Source organism: Mercenaria mercenaria, chromosome 11, assembly GCF_021730395.1.
Source record: "Mercenaria mercenaria strain notata chromosome 11, MADL_Memer_1, whole genome shotgun sequence".
Classification (NCBI taxonomy): Eukaryota; Metazoa; Mollusca; class Bivalvia; order Venerida; family Veneridae; genus Mercenaria; species Mercenaria mercenaria.
In genome coordinates, this window is record NC_069371.1 from 21,453,122 (window position 1) to 21,473,389 (window position 20,268).

The 20,268-nt window shown below is 35.3% G+C and overlaps 1 protein-coding gene across 1 annotated transcript; it reads right to left on the bottom strand.

Moving 5' to 3' along the window:
- Positions 1 to 1,857: 1,857 nt before the first annotated feature.
- On the bottom strand, positions 1,858 to 7,616 carry LOC123532111 (uncharacterized). Its single transcript, XM_045313467.2, has 5 exons — positions 5,519 to 7,616; positions 4,903 to 4,968; positions 2,975 to 3,142; positions 2,675 to 2,794; positions 1,858 to 2,490 (listed from the first exon to the last, which is right to left on the bottom strand). Exons 1-5 carry the CDS (start codon positions 6,915 to 6,917, stop codon positions 2,291 to 2,293), a joined length of 1,953 nt encoding a protein of 650 aa, XP_045169402.2. The 5' UTR covers positions 6,918 to 7,616; the 3' UTR covers positions 1,858 to 2,290.
- Positions 7,617 to 20,268: the final 12,652 nt, after the last annotated feature.

The following is a 20,268-nucleotide window of genomic DNA, read 5'->3' on the forward strand; positions in this document are numbered from 1 at the left end:
AGATAATTGACTTAGTACTGATAAGACAATATCACCTTTCAGTTTATTTAGTATTCAATTATAGAAAGAATTAAGAATTTTAAAAAATTTTTTTTTACTTCTAGCAGACATACATGTAATCAATTTGGCCAGGTTCGCGCCATTTTCCGTCCGAACAGGTGTTGTATTCTTGCGGTCTTAACATAAAATTTAGCCTGGTGACCCATACATTTTTAGCCATATTTATGCTCACAATACGATTATCTATACAAAAGAAAAACAGGAAAAAATTCTATGAAAGAATTTTTTCAAAATTTAAAAATATATTCTTCACTATGGGTATTTTTCACTGAAAAAAGTTCACAAAAGTAAATATGAAACAATATTTTTTTTCATTTGTACCCATTATTGTAAGGATAGAGTATTACAAATATGACTATGATATCAAATAAGTATATAATAAAATCTGTAAAAAGAAAAAAACCTTATTGTGCTGCCTTGATGTATATTTTGGTTGGTATTTATAAAAAAGCAGAAAATTATGAAAATGTTGAAAAATCGCTAGCAGTTTCAACAACAGTGGGTGTGTTCAAAACAATTTTTCACAAAAACAAGCCTGGTGACCTATTGTTTTTATTTGTTCATTGTTTTCAGTACAAATTTTCCTATCGTATATGTGAATTTAAAAAATTTCTATGAAAGGAAAAAAACTATAGGAATTCTCTTTAAAGGAAAAGCTTGTCAATACTGTTGAGGTGACATTTATGACTCTACCTTCATGAAACTTGGTCAGAATGTTTATCTTGATGATTCAAAGGCCAAGTTTGAATCTGGGTGATGTGGATTCAAAAACTATGTCATCTGCTCGAAACAAAGGAAAAGCTTGTTAACACTGTAGGGGCCAGATTTATGACCCAATCTTCATGAAACTTGGTCAGAATATTTGTCTTGATGATCCCTAGGCCAGGTTTGAAACTGGGTCATGTGGGGTCAAAAACTAGGTCACCCTTTCAAATCAAATGAACGCTTGTTAACATTCTAGAGGTCACACTAGTATATGACCCTATCTTCATGAAAGTATCTTGATGATCCCTAGGTAAAGTTCGAATCTGGGTCGTGTGGGGTCAAAAACTAGGTCATGTGCTCGAATCACAAAAAGCTTGTTAACACTCTGGAGGCCATATTTTTGATAATATCTTCACGAAACTTGGTCAGAATGTTTATCTTTTTGATCTTTGCGCTGTGTTCAAATTTGGGTCATGTGGGGTCAAAAACTAGGTAACCCGGTCAAATCGGAGGAAAAGCCTGTAAACACTAAGAGGCTGTAGGCCCAGTTACTCAGTTGGGCGATCCGTTTGTCACTTCAATGTTATTGTAAAAATTGATTTGATTCCAACCCGAGGAGTAGAAAGGTGGGAGATAAATATCAAGCCTTAAATACGCAAGTAATCAAAGTTCCGTCTGAACAAAATTAATACTTTCTTAATTTGTTAGCTTCTTTTACTCGGATTTAATCAAATCAAAAAATTAGGTGTTTGGTTTGAATAACTTTCCCCGCACCAATGTGTGTAGAATTCTTCATGTGAGGAAGTCCTGCACCTAGCTTAGGAACAGTCGGTGATACTACCCAGGTGTCGGACCAAGTAATGCTCGGAGGGGCAACTGGAGTTTTACTCCAGATTTTCAAAAGCTGGGAAAGTGGCTTTTGATGATAGAGTAAGAACCTTCAATATCATAACAAAAATGAACTGTGCTTCATAAAAAAGTACTTTTCAATGGATCTTGAACTCATGTTTGAATTTGTTGAGTTTAGAGTCTTATCTACAAAATCTAGCACATGCTCTTTTTTTGTGATACAAAATTCATTTTAAGGTTTCAAAATAGATTCAAGTATGATTTTTCGACATGTTTAATCCAATTGTGCCATGTTTTCTTATATGTACCTCTCATACAAACTTATCCTGATACTCCCTGCCAAGTTCTAACAAAATTTGGAAACATAATACACTTGATTTTAAGTAAGCCATGCATACCCTATATTGCATTCAGACATTTTAAAAATGGTGATTTTACTTTCCAATCGGGAAGCAAGTTACTAGATCTGTATGCGTTGGTCTCACAAGTGAAAATGGTTTAAACACCACCTGGAGCTAGACTCTCCAAATCTTTCGGATGTGATCTGTTGGGTGTTATTGACTTCTGGAATTGAATCGACTAAACTGACTTAAAATCCTTTTGAAGGATCTTCCATATTAACCGGTGGGGACTGCAAGGGACAAATCGAACGCATCACGCTTATATTTTTCATTTGCTACAATGTACAGACGACACAAGCTAGTTCTCGTCCATTCACGTAAGTTGTAGACGGCAGTGATCCGGTTCGCACTTCAGCAAAATATAAGAAATTCCCGCCCTTTGCTGCATCACTTCCGGTCACATGGTCGGGACTAGAATCCACACATATCAATTCCGATGCATGATTTTGTATGTACCCACTTCCCATGAGATACCCTGTAAATATTTAATAATATGTTTCATTGTTTTTAAGTTGTACCGTGGTCAAGGACCACTTGTATGCTGTATAAAAAATTCGAAACGGAGTCTGATAAAAAGATTGAATAGATCTTCAAACATTTTAAATAATCAATTTGAAAATAACTTCAGTTATTCGACGAGATAGATTGTATAGATTTACCTCTGTATTCTTGTGTCCAGCCAGGAAAACAGTCCGTCTTTCCGGGTATCATCACGTGGGACAGTCTTCCGGTTGCTTGGCAAACACTACATGGTACATCTTTATACCTCATTTTCTTTCCTGAAAAAACAGATAACGACCTTTAATCCTATAGAATACTCAAGGGCCCTCAAACTACAAAACACAGCCACGCGCTCAAAAGAGACATTTCATGTGTCTCGGTGGAACGTCTAGTGCATAAATTAACAACGTCTATTGATATCAAAGTTAAGGAACCAGTTGTACACATTATATGCTTACCTGTAGTTGCTAAGAACGACGCATCAGTGCTAGCATATTCTGTTCCATAGATCAAGTTACGATCCCCATCTTCTTTGTCACTATAGTTACCCCATGTAGGAATATCCGGTAGACATATTGTATTGGTGGCTCCACCTTGATGTTGCCAATGGCCACCAGCAGCATAACCTAAGATAGTTGAAATTACAATCATACAAAGGTAATAATTTACCATTACTTGATATTAGGAATGTTTCATTTATGACTGATATAAAAGACTGGAACCAGGAAGTCAGTTGTGGATACCTGCTATGGTCCAGCAAAAAGCGCTGGCCACGTGTGACCAAAATGACTTCACTAGAAAGTTTCGTAAATCTACTCCAGGCTAGTCTTGAAGTTTGCCTATGTTATGACATATTTGTACACTACAGCTTAAGGTGACATACTAGTGTATTGTTAAATATGAAATTTGATGAGATACTATCTTCAAACGGTTGTTGCCTTTCTTAGCTCATCTGAACTTTGTTCAGGCTGAGCTATTATTTAAGTTGACTGCGTCAGCATTTTTTCTTTATCATCATCTCCTCTAAAACTAACAGTCAGATTTACACTAAACTTGGTATGTAGCATTTTGGCACGGGCCTCCCTCAAGTTTGTTTTCAAATGGTTGTGCTTAGCCTTTTCAGAGGCCACCAGCACTAGAAATAGAAAAAAAAACAAAAAACACTGAAATAACTTCTTCACATGAGTCACTTAATGGATCATCAACTTGGTCTCTAGCATCCTTATATGGAACTTGCTCAATTTTGTTCATGAACCCCTAGATGGATCTTCACTTAACCTGGTCTGTAGCATCCTTGTATAGTACTCTCTCAAGTTTGTTCAAAAGGTTTTTCTTGACTGCAAGAGCTTAATATAGAAAAACAATCAAATCACTTCTTCTCATGAACAGTGATTGACCCTCTTCAAACATAGTGTGATGCCTTCTTGCATAGACTCTCAAGTTTGTTGAAATAGTTCTGTTTGCTTCCTTTTTAGCGGCCGCCACAGATAAAAACAGAACAAAAACTTAAGAGGATTTTTTTCTAGTGACAAAAGCTTGTTCCATATCATCCATGAATGGACCTTTCGATGGTTCGGATTATTAGGTACCACCACAGCTGGAAAATAGGAATACCTTTAAACAAATTTTCATGAACTGCCTGAAAGATCGTCACTAAACTTAGTATGTACGTAGTATCCTTAGACAGATCCGCAAATGTGATCTATGGCACTCTTGGCTCGACTTCTCACAAATTTCTTATTTTTATGCATTTTGGGGTCCGTCAGCAAGAATTAAGGGGGGGGGGGGGAAGAAACAATAATAGTGGTAAAAAAGAACAACCAGTTAACGTCCTTAGTTGAGCGACTGAGACCCATTTCAGCCTCTTGTATTACATTCGTACTTTTTACAAGTTCTGTCAAATCTCAAGCAAATGAAACAAAACCACAGTGCTTGTAACTACACACAGATATAGATCGCTAAAGGGAGATAAATGTTGAGGCCGTATGAATAAATTTAGGAGATTCTTCTTCCTTGTTTGGTGTCATACTCCTGTGGTTGCAAATATTTTCAAATTCAAGATAAATCTCCGGAGGGTTAACGGAAAACTGTCGGAACGTGTTTTTGAATTAACTTTAAGTGGGCTGCTACTCAATCCGACAGATGTAATAGCGTACACATGGTCATAAAGTCTCCAAGAAGCGTGATATAATATGTTGTAATTGATACTACTTTTAACTTTATTGCCAATGTGTCTTTTTGATAGAGAGCAAATGACCTCAGCATCAGACGCACTATTTTTAACTACCGTCCCTCCGTCATTTAATCAAAATTTAGGTAATAGATTTGAACACCAGTACCTTTTGTCTTTGATACTGAGGTCTTATTCATAGAAAACAGTTCTGACCTTTATACATTAGTTCCGCCTGCATCGGACACGACAAACTTCCCCATCGGATATAGACATGGCCGCCTACAATAAAATGGATCATGACAAAATAAAATGGTGCATCGTCATGTACAAAATGTACATGTAATGTATTTGATTAAAGGAGTGAAGAATGGACCAAAAAGCATGAAACGCGGTCCGAATTTAAAATGTTCTAAATTGTCATTCTCAAAAAAATCATAAATTTTAAAGAAACTTTCATTAATGTGTATTTGGAAGCTAAAGGCATTTCAACAACATTCCATCTGTATGTACATAAAAACAAAGTAACGGGAGAATGAATATTTGCCGCTTGGATACTGTTACAGTTCTGATCACCTGATGACGATTTCCGAGAACACCAAATTTCCCTTGATAGAGATTTCAAGTTTTTTCCGGTCTTCTAAGATAACAAATTTACAATACCCGTTCCGGACCTCTGTTTTTTTTTTGTTTGTTTTTTTTTTTGTTTAATATAACGTATTATCTTGGCAAAATAACAAGAATTGTTACGTGGTCACTATCAATAAATGCACATGTTTATACCGGACCTTATATCTAAAGTATTAACAGTATTTTATGTGTGTGTACATACCTTGAACACTTCTTTTGCCGACAACAGCAGTCTGTTGTGTCGGAGATGACTGACTTGTTGGCATAGAAGCTGTTGGTGGTGATTGTGGCTGACTTTCAAAAGAAGATGTCTCAGCTGAACTTGGTCCTGGCGTAGACGACTTTATAACAGAAGAAACTGCTACTGTCGAAAATGTTGGTGTGGACGCGTTACTACTGTAACTTACATTTTTTTCATTAGATGAATTAAATTCTTTCGGATGATCCGTCGTCTGCTGCAATGACTGGGTTTCTAAAATTGATGACGTGGTAATAGATGATTCCTTAAAAGGATTATCAGATGAACTAAAAAACTTCGTTCCATCTTCTTCAGTTTGTTCTGGAGTTATGTTTTCAGCATTTGTAGAAGTATGTGTGCTAGTTTCAGTGACGTTTCGCGAAGCAGATGAGAACCATCTAGTCTGTTGTCCGTCTGTCTTTGTGCTAGATGTTATGGCTCTGTCGGATGACACAGTCGGTACCCAGTGTGTATCAGTGGTCTCAGCATTTGATAATGTCTGACTTGTTGTTGTTTGACCAGTTGATGTGGTGTTTAACATTATAACACTAGAAGATTTCGGTATTGGATCTGTAGCCGTTGAAATGGCATTCGATGTAGTCGATGATAACCCACTGGTTGATGTTTGACTAGTTATGGGCAGTTCTGTATTAGAAACATTTTGCAATGTTACTTTTGGCACCGTTGTATAAACGGATGTACCTTGTGACGGTCTGACTGGTTTCGACGTAAGCGAGTTTAATTTGGAAGTTGTACTTTTACCTAGTTCTTTGGGTGTTGTAACTTGGCTGTGTGAGGTCGTTTGAGTACTGTGTGCTTTTGAAGAAATCTTCGTCCTATTATTATCTTTGTCTTCTTCCTTCTCATCGTTTGCCTTTTCAACAAATTCACACACAATTTTATTTTCCTTGAGCCGGTCAATTGTTAACCAACAAACGGAAGCTATCACAAACCCAATAACTAATCCTCCTATGAAACCGAAAATAACATTTCTCGTTCGACATTTGGACCTTACCCTTCTCCTTTTCTTAAGAGTCCTTAACTGGACTGGTATTGTTTCATTAGTCGTCTTTGCCACACTGTTATTATTTCCATTGAGATTTGAAAAGTTTCCACAGGGTCTTATATATCTTGTGTATGTTTTCTGGCTAGTGTTTATATCACTCGGCTGATTTGTCGACCCGCTGCAGCATCCTGTGTTGTTTCTGAGTCTTCCCAATGTTTCATAGTGTTCTCCACTATCAGTAACTGCTGACTCCATACTATCGTAATGGTTTATGTTCGAGCCTAACCTAGACCCAGACGTAAGCTGACCAAGGTCCACGCTATGAATCATAATATCCCCTTGTCTTATATAACTCATATTGTGTGTTTGCTAGACCATATGTAAATGACTCGCACAAGACAAGGTGGTCGATACATGATTTTTAAATTCCGTATTTTAAGTTAAGAACAGATTATTTATGGCACCTTCAGGTCACCTAAATCAATCTGTAATTTATCTTTTCTGTTTCCTCATTACACCTACGGAAGTGTTAGAACGATTTACCATACGCCAGTACTTCAAAAATATTATATTTAGAATCTTTGATAAAAGAGATTATCTTCCTTATTCTTCCTACAATATCCTTATCCTTTTCTACTTGTTTTTTTCTTTCTTTTCCTTCCTACACCTTCCTTATACTTTCTTTCTTACTCCGTCTTTATCCGTTAGTCTATAATGTTGGCTACTAAACGTTACTACCTTTACAGTTTAATTCCACGAAGCAATTACTTTTCTTTAAAGCGACAATAAATTTTATACTTTACATAAAAACTTAATTAAATATACACGTACGCGTACCTCTTACTTCTAGGGTGGTGGTTGTCAAATGGTGGAAATAAACCTTGTTCGGCGTTTAAAAGACAAAGAAAATTCATGTTTGACAGGAGCATAATTGTTAACTTAGTGATGTTAAAGATTTGATTAAGTTTCACACGATATTGTACCAACATTGACAACAATATATAGTTACTTCTCATGTAGTTTAGAGCATGATTAATTAGATCTAGACAACATCAATTCTTTATGTTCAATACCTCCGTTTTCAATACCAGCCTCTCTTTGTTCAGTTGGTCACCGCTGTAATAGTTTTGTGAACAATGACAGCTTAATGTAAAACTGTAACTAAACACGCTATTTGCGCTATTATAATTTCTTTTCTCTCCCCGTTAGTCATTGAGAAAAAGGGGAGAACAGACACAAAACTCTTGTAGTTAGTTTGATTTAAGACAAAATACGTTGCTTTGTTACACGTACGTTTCAGTGTGCATTTTAACAAAAGCGTGTCAAAGGTTCGACGATATCTACGGCCGTTGTAGAACGCAAAGTTATTGTCAACCAAGCACAGTTTGCATATAGACAGTGTACACATTTTCACACACAAATCGCTATTTAGGATCTAGCCTAAAACGGTTGCATAAACTTATCAGTAAACACTGAAATGATAATTACTACAAATAACCGTAGCATTTGGAAAACCTAAAAACTGTCTACTAAATAAACGGGAAACTAATTTGTAATTTAAAGTATTTTGAACTAGTTTCCCTTCTGTACGGTAACACTCATTTTACCAAATAAGGACGAACCGTCCATAAACAAAATATCACGAACCATATTTAGACAAACAAACAAAAAGAATACACGTCTGCGCAGAAGTGTGGGTTTTCTGTTATTGTGCGTTTTATTCGACCTGGCGGGGCGGAGTTTATCTGACTTATGCAAATAATGGTACTAATCTCCAAAAAAACGAGCAAAATAGGTAGAGCAATATAAGTTATCCAAATATTACGGAATTAAACAATTTATAATAAATTTAAATTCATCATTTATTTCTTTTAACTCACATACCAGTTTTCTGTCTGGTGTTCTATAGCTGAGGTACTGTCTTTATAACTGGTAGAGCAAACTGCCTAGTAGATGCAAGCTTCAGTGATAAGAGCCGAGTCCGCGATGGCCGCGACTTTGCCTCCAATATTTCGGCAAGTTATGGTAATGGCCATCGAATTCACAGCTGCATTCGAAGGGCTGAATAAACTATTCACGAAGAGGATGTTCAGGTGACAACTGAAACTGGCCTACTTACTTGCAACATGTTTAATTTGAATAAATAGGAAGAAATAAACGAAACAAAACAAACCGAAATGAGTAGGCAAGGAAAAAACATAAAATGCTACCTACCATGCGTAGAAAATGAATGAAAGAACGGTTGCGTATTGTTAACTTTGCATGTTAAACAATCGGCCTAATCTCAAGACAAAAATCCAGAGCTGACATCATGTAATGCTCAATGGCTCAAAAATTCGAATATCAAGAGGGGGCCCCCCATCTCTCATCGACCTCCTTAGCTGCCTCAATGCCTAATACCTTCCTACGCACCTGAGCTTGTGGGTATCACTCGTGTACTCTCACGCTTGATCACTACGTTCTGCTGTAGACTTCTGTTTGAATTATTTAAAGATATTATATCCAATGTCTTTCTTTTGGTAAAATATTTTATCTTTAAATTAGACATTTACATTTAATGGAGAAAATGCTCAGCAGATATGTTTACTTTTACTAAATATATTCGTTAATTGTGTATGTAGAGCTACATGTACATTTATACATGTATTTAATTGTTATGAGTTGATTGTTAAAAAACTTTTTCTAGTGGTATGCACATTTACACTGTGTTTACCTATACATATATCTGTAAATTAAATACATAATACAACGGTTAAAACACATAAACATGTTTCCTTTATGTTTGTATGTACAGTATTTCAAATATGAAATGCAGGGTCTAATAATTAAATACATATAAAAAAGGTACATGATCGCACAATCGCTTTTACTGCAATATAACATAACGAGATCAAAATTATTTTTTTGTGTTTCATCTATCAAAGTCTTTACAGATCTTATTCCACTTCTTTTAGTGTTAAGGCCTATCGAAAAAAATGTTTGTTTATTGTTATTTGCATAGCCGACAACTAACATACAAAACACAGACATGTTTTGCGAGCTTAGCTAGCCGAAAACTTACATAATTATGGAAATAGTAAAATGTTAAAACTTATGTTAAAAGAATAAACTCCTTATTTTGCCGATACCGGGGGTTGCTGTCGCACTCGTCGTACCCCTCTGGATACACCCTTGGTTTGATACATGAAATGGTTGTATTATGCATTTTACCTTTGAAATAATATTATGAATTGCGAATTATGAATAAATAATAGTCAGTCTGTGGTTACCGTGGCTTATACCAAATCATGAGAAAAAAAGAGAAAAAATAGTTATTTTCTAAACATAAGCAGAAGAAATGTATCAAGGTAACTATAACAGTTCGGTTTTGAGGTCAGCAAAAGAAATCTTAATAATAGAAAAGCTATTGTTTAGGTAACGTTTACAAATCAGTATTGCTTGAATGCACTTTATGTATGTGAATAGGTTGGCGTGACACTTATAAAAAGTGTTCTTTGCCGCTGTATTCATGAGTCCACAACATCAAGTTGTATTAATGGAATGAATGAACTAGCACGCAGAAAATTCCACAAAACCACTGTGTCCGAATTTTCAAAAGAAGTAGGGATAATTTCATTTCAGTTGAACACAATCACACACATGCACCAAGCCCCACCACAATCCGACAACTATTAATTTAAAATTTCAAATAGAATAAACAGTTTCATCATGTCCATGTTTACTGTATTCTTCAAGATTTTTAAAGGTGTATTTATATATCATTGGAAACATTTTAAAGGCGTATCATGGTGAAACAGAGTTTTTTTATACTTTACAATTAGATTTTACCTTATTATTATTTTAAGGTAGTTGTTTTATTTCAAAGGTAGCAGTCATAAGGCAGCGACTTGTATATATTTCTAGGTATTAACCTTAATAGAAAACGAAAATAAAGTTTCAAGTTTCAAGTTTATTCATTTAGTCATGGCATATTACATGCATGAGACTATAACAGTATAACATAACAAATAAAACATCAGTGTGGAATGCATATAGTTGGTTGTTATAAAATTCATAATTAGAATAAGTAAGTTTTGCAATAGATACAAATACTTATATTTACCTTAATGACTAGAAAGGTAACATTTGACAGTAAATAGAATATACATATGGATACTACTTACAATACTCTGAATGACTAGAGAAAAAGACTATATATAGTTGTACAAACAACTGACAGGGATTTAGTCATAATAAGCGTTAACAAGTCTAAAATTATGAGGATATGCCAAAATAAGTTTTACACGGAGAATGAATTATATGAAATAAGGTTTAACTAAGTGTAACATCTAGCTAGTAAAATAAGGTGACATACAACCCATCCCCAGCTTTTATTATATTTGACTGGCTTATCGTAGTAGGTTGTCCCCCTTGAAAATTATCCGATATTCAATATTGGTTTCCGTGCTGATATTACTTTGAGCAAAAGATTATATAGGAAATTTATTTTCAATGATAAATTTCAAATATGTGTTTTGGTTTGTGAATATTTTACCAGATATGACAGTATACATCAATTTCTTCTCTTCAATTTGATATGAAAATATTTATTCTGACTTAACATCTTCTTGCTTCCAATTGTGTTTAAAAAATATCACCATCACTTATATTGAACATATAGTGAAAATCACTAAATTTTTCAATTTCTTTTATTTTAGAGGCAAATAAATTATATTTTCCAAAGCATGACAATTTATTATCACATATGTAGGTATTCGTGACTTTATAAACAATACAATAGTATAATTAAAAGTGTAATAGGGTAAAGGCTTCTTGCTTCCATTTAACTTCAAAGTGTATCAAGAAATAAAAACTTGTGGATTTCTTAAAGTTCTGATGTAACTTAAACGATGTAACGATTTACGAAACTGCATATACCAACAATTGACGTACGATTCAATATAGTCTTTTGAAATAATAATGTTCATAATTGTCTCTTAGTCAAAAAATTGAAAAAAAATGAGCAGAGCAGAATAGAACAGAGCTTTGATTTTTCACCAAACTGTTTATGAGAACAATACGAATCAACATAAATTACAGTTTTTCTGACTGAAAGCTAAACTCTTTGGCATATTGAAACATTCGACGACAGGAGAAAAACTACGCCAAGGAATAGTTTTCTTATGAAATGGTGTAATTTAGGCGCTCCTTGAAAGCTGGTGAGTGGGAGAGAATGTGTACATTTATTTAAACAAAAGACACAACATGGTTTCCACGCTTTGCAAAGAAAGGGTGAAATTAACAGACGCGCAATATCATTTATATTTTAGAAATGAAATCCAAGCTTGAAAAAAAAATATATATTTATAATAGCGTGCTTTCCGTGAGTTTGCACGGTAGGATTATCTCTTTAGTACGACCTACATTTTTGTCACGATTTGTTCGTGGAAAGCTTGCAAAATATCCACCTTTACAGCTGAAGACTTTAGTTTACACGGATAAATTTGATTTCATGATTACATTGTATAGTATGTACAAGCACATATCTGAATAGCATATTTGATTTATGTATATCAATGATTATACAAGACGGTAACTTAGACACTATAGATAAGTAGACAAGGTGAATCAGAGCTAATTTCAAAAAAGATGAGTTCGGATCTACACCAATGCTGATAAGAACTAGAATGTGTCTGTAGGACACATGGTGTGCCCCCCCACTGGTACATTTGTCATAAATGAGGGCCAATAATTCAAATGTTTGCAGTCTTAATGGGGTATAGCCTCAACAATCATTTTATGAAAAGGATTCATTATTCTAGGCCCTTTACTGTTTGAGCTATGAGCATCACAAACAAAAAAATCCACTATTTTGGTTATTTCACGGGCCATAACTCTGTAATAAGAGCTAAGATTCTCAAGAGGAATGCCAAGTGTGCAAGTTCACATCACGATAAAGACTCCAGCAAGGTTTCTTGAATTTACATCTGATACTTTTTGAGCTAGGCACATAATTAGGTGAAAAAGTGCATTTTTTTTACTATTTCAGGGGCCATAACTTTAAAAATAGGGAGTGGAGCCAGCCAAAACATTAGAGGTGTGCAAGTTTATACCATGATAAAGACTTACGCAAGTTTTCAACCATTTATATTAAATACTTTTTGAGCTAGGTGCATCACAAGGTGAAAATATGTATTTTAGACTTTTTCAGGGGCCATAACTCTAAAAATAAGGGGCGGACCCAAATGAAAAATAGGATGTGCGCAAGTTCATATCATGATTAAGACTCTTGCAAGTTTTTCATGAATCTGTATCAAATACTTTTTGAGCTAGGCATGTCACAAGGTGAAAATGTGCATTTTTGACTATTTCAGGGGCCATAACTCTGAAAATAGGGGGCGGAGCCAGACGAAAAACAGGAGGTGCGCAAGTTCATATCATGATAAACACTCATGCAAGGTTTCATCAATTTGTATCAAATACTTTTCGAGCTAGGCGCGTCACGAACTTCGGACGGACTAAAGGACGCACGGACGGACGCACGGATGCACGGACAAGACCAAATCTATATGCCCCCACCACTCACGGGGGGCACAAAAATCAGAAACTTGATTCATAATTAATAGATTCTTTCTTTCCTTGATTTCTATGGAAAACCTAGGATCAAGGCCAGTTGATAAAACACGTGTGTGCGTGTTTTACTAACATGTGTGTTTTCTAAGTTTGTTAAATTGCTCGTTTTTTTTTTTTTTTTTTTTTTTTTTGCCATTGCCTGTCAAATACAGTATTGTTTAGTTTATTACTCTATTTTATCACGTTTTAAAGAGTAAACTTCTAGGCGTGAAAGTTAAACAAAAGTACCGTTATATGGACAAGAACATTCAAACAAAATCGGAATACATGTACATGTATCTTCACACACGTTTCGTTTTTCTCGAGGAAAAACTATTATGCAAGTTTTTGTGGGAAAGCTCGTTTATGAAATAATTCTCGGATCACTGTTTAGCGACATTCAACGTTTCAAAAGAAAAGAAAAGAAATTATTTAATGTTTTCATTTTCTTTTACACGACAACACGAATTTCGCAATATCATAAGCTAACATAATAGTTTCTTTTTTACATAAATGTTTTATATCTTTACTAGAATTTTTTTTACATATGAACCTATAAACAACATGATTTGTAAAAACTGGCTACATGTTTTGTAGCTTTCTATGAAGTAACATGCGACCTTAATTACCATGTATAACCCAAAGCAAACTTTTAGATCAATGCAAAATCCATGACAAAGAATTATTGACTTGGGTCATGACTTTATGTAATGTAAGGGAGAAAATCCAATATGAAGGGAATTGCTTTAACACAGTCAATAATTAAGGGAGAGAATCCTTGAAAATTCTCGTTAAAAGCTGACCATGGAAGGCCTAGTCAGCACTACAGACATTATCTATCGGGTTAGCCTGTGCTGGAACAACTCAAGCAAATATGACATTATACATACACTTTATGTGGAATCAAGTTCAGGTTTGACGTAAGCGATGTTTTTGAACTTTTAATAATGGAAAGGTTAGTATGATTGAATGCAATTATGTGAGAAATGATAATTAATTTTAACAACACAAAAGTGTACCGCCTTAATAGCCGTGCTACTTATGTGCATTTGCTAGTTATTAATGTACACTTACTGACTTTTTATTTGATTATAACGATTAGTTCTGTGGGTTTACCAAACAAAACATCTTTGATTTGTTGCGTTGATGCAACAAACAAACAAGCCCCACCCAAACCAGCCCCAAACAATTCCACAGTCACCTACTCACCAATGACCCGGAAACCAGTCCCCTTACCAGCTATTCCCAATAAAAAAAAATAGTCCCAACCACAAAGCCAATCCCCAGCTATACAACCATCCTCCAGATTCCCACAACCAGGCAACCACAACAACACAACCGCTCTCAGCTAGCCCTATAACTAGAAAACGCATATAGCAAATAAGCTTAAAAAGACCCCCATCAGTCTGAGCCTCCTCCCAACCCAGCCCAGCCCCGACCAAACCTGCCCGTTAACCAGCTCCTCTTCAAACCAGACCAGTCCCCCAAAGAAGTTACCCCTACTAGCCCATAAAAAACAGCCTTACTCACCCAAACTATCCCTACCAACTTTTCTCCACAAACAAGCGCCCAAACCCCACACCTTTATCCAGCTCCCTAATCCAGCCAGCACCTTCAAAACAGCCTCGCAACCATCCCCCAGCCCCAAGCGAGTCCCAAGCCCTCCTCTATCACCACTGCACCAAGCCACAGCCCCGTATATTACCAGCGCTGACCCAAAAGCCTATCCCGATTCCCTCCTCTCTACAATCCCCTCTCCCCCAACAATGCAAACACCCAAACACCACCATTTGGTAAATACACAGGAACAAATTGTTGCATAAGAAATATAAATAATCCTCAAATTGCGCTTTGTACTTGATAAGTAAAGCCCACCATGGTGAGGCAGCTTAGGTGTTCCACAGTCATGTTTGTTACGTGATCATTTCTGTTTGCTAACATTGTTTAATGCACGGTGGTCCATTAGGGTCATCATTGTTTTGCCCCTTCGGTCTGTACAATAGAAGGGAATACGATGCGAACATGCGAATTTACATTGCGATGGCACATTAATACGATGCGAAAAGACGTGATATCAATATCGCATGCGCAATTTCGCATCGTATTATATAAAAATTGCAAAAATGTACACATCGGGAAATATGAACTCCGTATACCATGGGCGGTTCCCGGATTTTTACTTTAAAGTTTAACCACTTGTTATAAATAATAGCGCTACATTACATCTCAAAGGCAATGTTGTTCTTATGTTAATTCCGTCTGCTAGAATTTCTTGAATCATTTAAAGACGTGAAAGAATTTTCAAAAATCGGCTTAAAAACGAGACAGTTCTGAGCATTTAAATATTTTATCAAATTGGCGACCATTTTGTTCCCATGGCAACAAAAAACAAAATAGCGGATTTATTAAATTTCTAGAAAAAAATCTGAACTGTATTTACTTATTTCTGTAAAACATTTTTTTCTACCTTTCCAAGCTATATTGAAAGAAATTACCATGCTTTACATCTTACACTCAAGAAACATATGAAATTAATCTATTTAAAAGGTTATTTGTTAAATAAAGAATTCAGCAGTGTGTAAATGACGTCATAAACGCACTAAAATGTCTGGCTCGGTGATCAGCCATTTTCTTAAATTTCAAATTGTCATATCTTTTTCAATAGTTATCCGATTTTAAAAATTCTTTCAGCGTTATGAAAGGCTTGAGGGTGGCTTCCATAGGGTGGCTTCCATATAACTTATTGTTATATATATATATATATATATATAAAATGAATTCTGTTATACACTACATGAGAGTAACAGCTTTCTTATTCTTATGTACGAGACAAAATCCCAGGAGAAACACTTTGTTAATGTGGCTAGGGCACTGGTTTGCCTAGGATACAAGCTGAGTTCTATACACTAGGCATAAAAAGAATCCGGGACTCTGTTCGCTAGAAATATGGTTAAATTGTCAGACTTTTTTGTATCCGCCTGCTGTCACTCTCATTACTTGTAAATATTACAATATAGCGCGTCCCGGTAAAAATAAAGATATACTGGAGTCAGGTGTTGTGTGGCTGCCATGTATTTTTGGGACAGTTTGTCATACTTTCAATTTTTAAAGATGTTTGGTTCTTTTATGTATTTTCTACGGTGATATAACTTTAGCCAGATGTTATAATTTCTGCCCATTTCGTGTGTTCGTGTCGGCGACGCGAAATGTCGAAGTAACGAAAACTCGAAAGGTCGAAATAATGCTTATTTGTTCGTGTCGGCGGGTCGAAATGTCAAAGACATGAAAACACAAAAGGTCGAAAGCTGCTTATTTGTCGTGTGTTCGTCTTTCAATTTTCGAGGCGAACACACGACGACACGAAACACTGAAGGCGAACACATGAACTTTTTGTATCTTTCACTTTTCGTGTCGGCAGGTATTAAAACTTCGTGTTGTCGTCCTTCTTTTGTCTTGCTATATTCGTATTTCGAGGGTTGAACATTTTTACATGTATATCACCCTCTCAGGAACGCAATATTTATTAAACGGTGAAACATTTACTGGAAAATCAACAAATTGAGTTAATGTATGATTTATTGAAATAATCATTAAAAAAAGAATATTTACACCAATAAAATAAAGACATGTCACCACTCAGAAATTGCGGCGACTATGCTGTAAAACCTATTTTCTTCGTTTTTTTGTTTAGTGATAATCTTGTCTGTCATTTGACGAACGAATTACAATTAGGCTAATTAATTGTAATATGTATTAATTCAAGCGATTTGATTGGTTATCATTTTTATATTTATGCTCGTATTTTAGCGTTGCGTCAATGCCGAAACCGACAGCAGTAACATTCGAAAGATGGCCATGACTTTCTTATTTCTGAATGAAAATTATAGTGTAGGCACTCATTTTCTTAGATCATTTCCTATCCGATGATCATAGTGTCGAATCAAAATTTGATAATAAGTTGACACGGAGAGCAAAATCATTTAAAATGAAAAATCCGCTTGGTTTACACACGCATGAACACTAGAAAAAAAGAATTAATATAACCCTATAAATATAAAATATATAAGCGTTTCGTCAACTTTTATCATTGCATGCCAAAGTATTATATCACCCAACTGGAGATATGAAAAATTATATCACATGCGCAGAACACCAAAATAGCGCTGTTGCGCATGTGATATTAAATTACTGCTAAATAACATGCGCAGAAAACCAAAATAACGATTTTCCGCTTGAGATATTAAATCACTGGGGAATATGATCTGATCTTATGTCCACCTATGATATACAATTTAACTGATTGGAAATTTGCATTAGTCATTTATGTGCTCTCTGCCTAAGAGAGAAACTACGATAATTGCGAATATTAACATTGCACTGACTATCGTACGTTCTTAACATCGCCCTTAGGTCTAAGTGGCGATGGCAAGATAATACTTACCGTACTTTAACGATTTCGCCCTTAGGTTGAAGGGAAGAAAGTACAATAGTAGGATAAAAAAACACAAACAACGATGCGAAAGTGCGATGACCCTAAAGGGAGCCCGTACTTGTGTCCTTTCTGTTTAGATTGATTTGTTACAGAACAACGTTAAATAGAACATTAAGAGCTATATAAAGACATATTTCAGTATAATGTCTTTGAATAGAATAACGAAAATGCTCTTCGTGGTTCTGGGACAACTGGTAGAGATAGGCCCTAAAATTTCCAATGATAATATTACATTAAATAAAGTCTAGAAAGTAATTTCCAAGTCCTTGAGATAACCAAAAATGATTTCACAAATGTGGAGTTTATGATAGTTTTGTTATTATCAATAACAGAAGTTTTAATTTTTAATTTAAAGTTGTGATCCACAAAGAATGACAACTCTTGACTTAGGCTAGAACTTATAAGTAGAGGTCTATTAGTTTACTTCCCTTGCAATTACACAATTGAGTGGAAAATGAAAACTGTTTTAAACACAATATCATACTTTTTTGCACAACAAAATCATTAAGGATTTATTCATTTGTGTTTGATTTACCCCTCAAGACATGGTTCCTATGATTCTGTCAACTTACATATGGTAAAAAATTAACTTTTAACAAGCCAATAATAAAACGAAGTACCTGTAGGTAAATAATAGTGCAGATAATACAGTTTTGCTTGTATCAAAATGTCACAATAGATCCACTTTTTGTAATACAGAACACCTGGTAGGATTAGTAAAGGTGCAATTATATTGATCTCTATTTCCTATGCCTACAACTGGTATATCACCTACAAGTTGTAGAAGAAAGAAAATTTTCCATAATTCATGCAAGGCTTAGAAACGCGTGCAGTAATTTGAATTTTCATTTATTTTGCAACCATCGGTCTCAGGACTCAATCTGTTCTTGTGGAGAAGATATTGAAGACGTTAAACATTTTCTTTTCACTTGTACGAAATATACAAATCAAAGGATTAAACTTTTCCACGATCTAGGGCAATTTCATCCTTTAAATACCCAACTTCTTTTAATTGATAATTCCGAATTGCCATATGAAGACAACTGCAAAATATTCTGCTCAGTCCAACATTACATTTATTCATATATAATTATATAAGTGTATTATTGACAAGACCCCAGTTGTTTCTTTTTATGTTCTTTTTCCCCAAATGTAGTACATGTTATATAATGCACTTGAATTGCATCTTTTTTTCTTTTTTTTGTACTCTTACATCTTTTTGTACACTGACTAGTCACAAATATGTTTGTCTATATAAGTCACATGCACTCGTTTCTCCTTTTTAAAGTTTTTTCCCTAATGTAGTACATGTTAATGCAAATTAATTGCATCATTTTTACTCTTACATCTATCTATACATTGCCACTAGTCACAAATGTGATTGCTTTTATAAGTACATGTACTTGTACCTCATACTTACTTCAACTCGTTTTTTTTTTTACTTTCCTTTTTTTGTAGCTATTATATTGTAAATTTATTATTTACCACACATGTACCTGATTAGTTGTCACTGTTGTAAATTAAATATGTAAATATTTGCATTAGGGAAGACCCGTCACTAACGTTGCGAGAACTTGTGGGTCGACCCTTTTGCCTATTAAATGTACAATTGACGTAGTTATCTGTTTATATATGTATATATTGGCAATAAAATATGTTTAAACTACAACTGGTATATCATATTAAGTATATGATTGTAAAAGGCACCCACTTGATTTTGTAGTGTTTCTGTAATTCCAGCAGATATAGAAAAATATTCCATACCTGTATTGTGTTACGTCATAGTCACAGATGCCAACGCAAGGCACCAATGTCCGGTCCGGTCCGATAAGCTTGTTAAACCTCCACCACCATTAATTTTTTGGACTAAATACATCCAGGTCTCATTGGCCACTGTGCTTATAGTCATTATATGGCAATAAAATTTATATTGTCCGGGAAAACACTCTTGGAGTTGCAGGGAGGTAATCTTTATCCCTCCTTGGCAACAACAACAACAACAAAAAAAACATGAAAAGGGACATGCTCGCGGTCTATACTTATGTTACATTTGTCTATCTTAACCCTTACCCGGGGCCTCCGTGGCAGAGTGGTTAAGGTCGCTGACTTCAAATCACTTGCCCCTCAACGATATGGATTCGAGCCTCACTCGGGGCGTTGAATTCTTCATGTGAGGAAGCCATCCAGCTGGCTTACGGAAGGTCTGTGGTTCTACACAGGTACCCGCTCGTGATGAAATAATGCACGGAGGGACACCTGGGGTCTTCCTCCACCATCAAAGCTGGAAAGTCGCCATATGACCTATAATTGTGTCGGTGTGACGTTAAACCCAACAAAATAAATAAAATAACCCTTACCCTGCTATAGTTCTATAATGAACTTGTCCATTTTTCAATTTGGACAGTGCCATTTTGTGTCTTAGGGGGTGCTTACCAAAAAGACACTGACTAAATGGCGAACAGTGCAGATCTTGATCAGACTGCACGGATGTGCAGGTTGCTGATCATAATCTACACTGGCATGGTAAAGGTTAAACACGCGGCGCACAAGATGACAAAAGAAATTTACATTCATACACAACTACACAGAAAGCGGATGTAAAACAAATTGATCAATCTCTCTTAT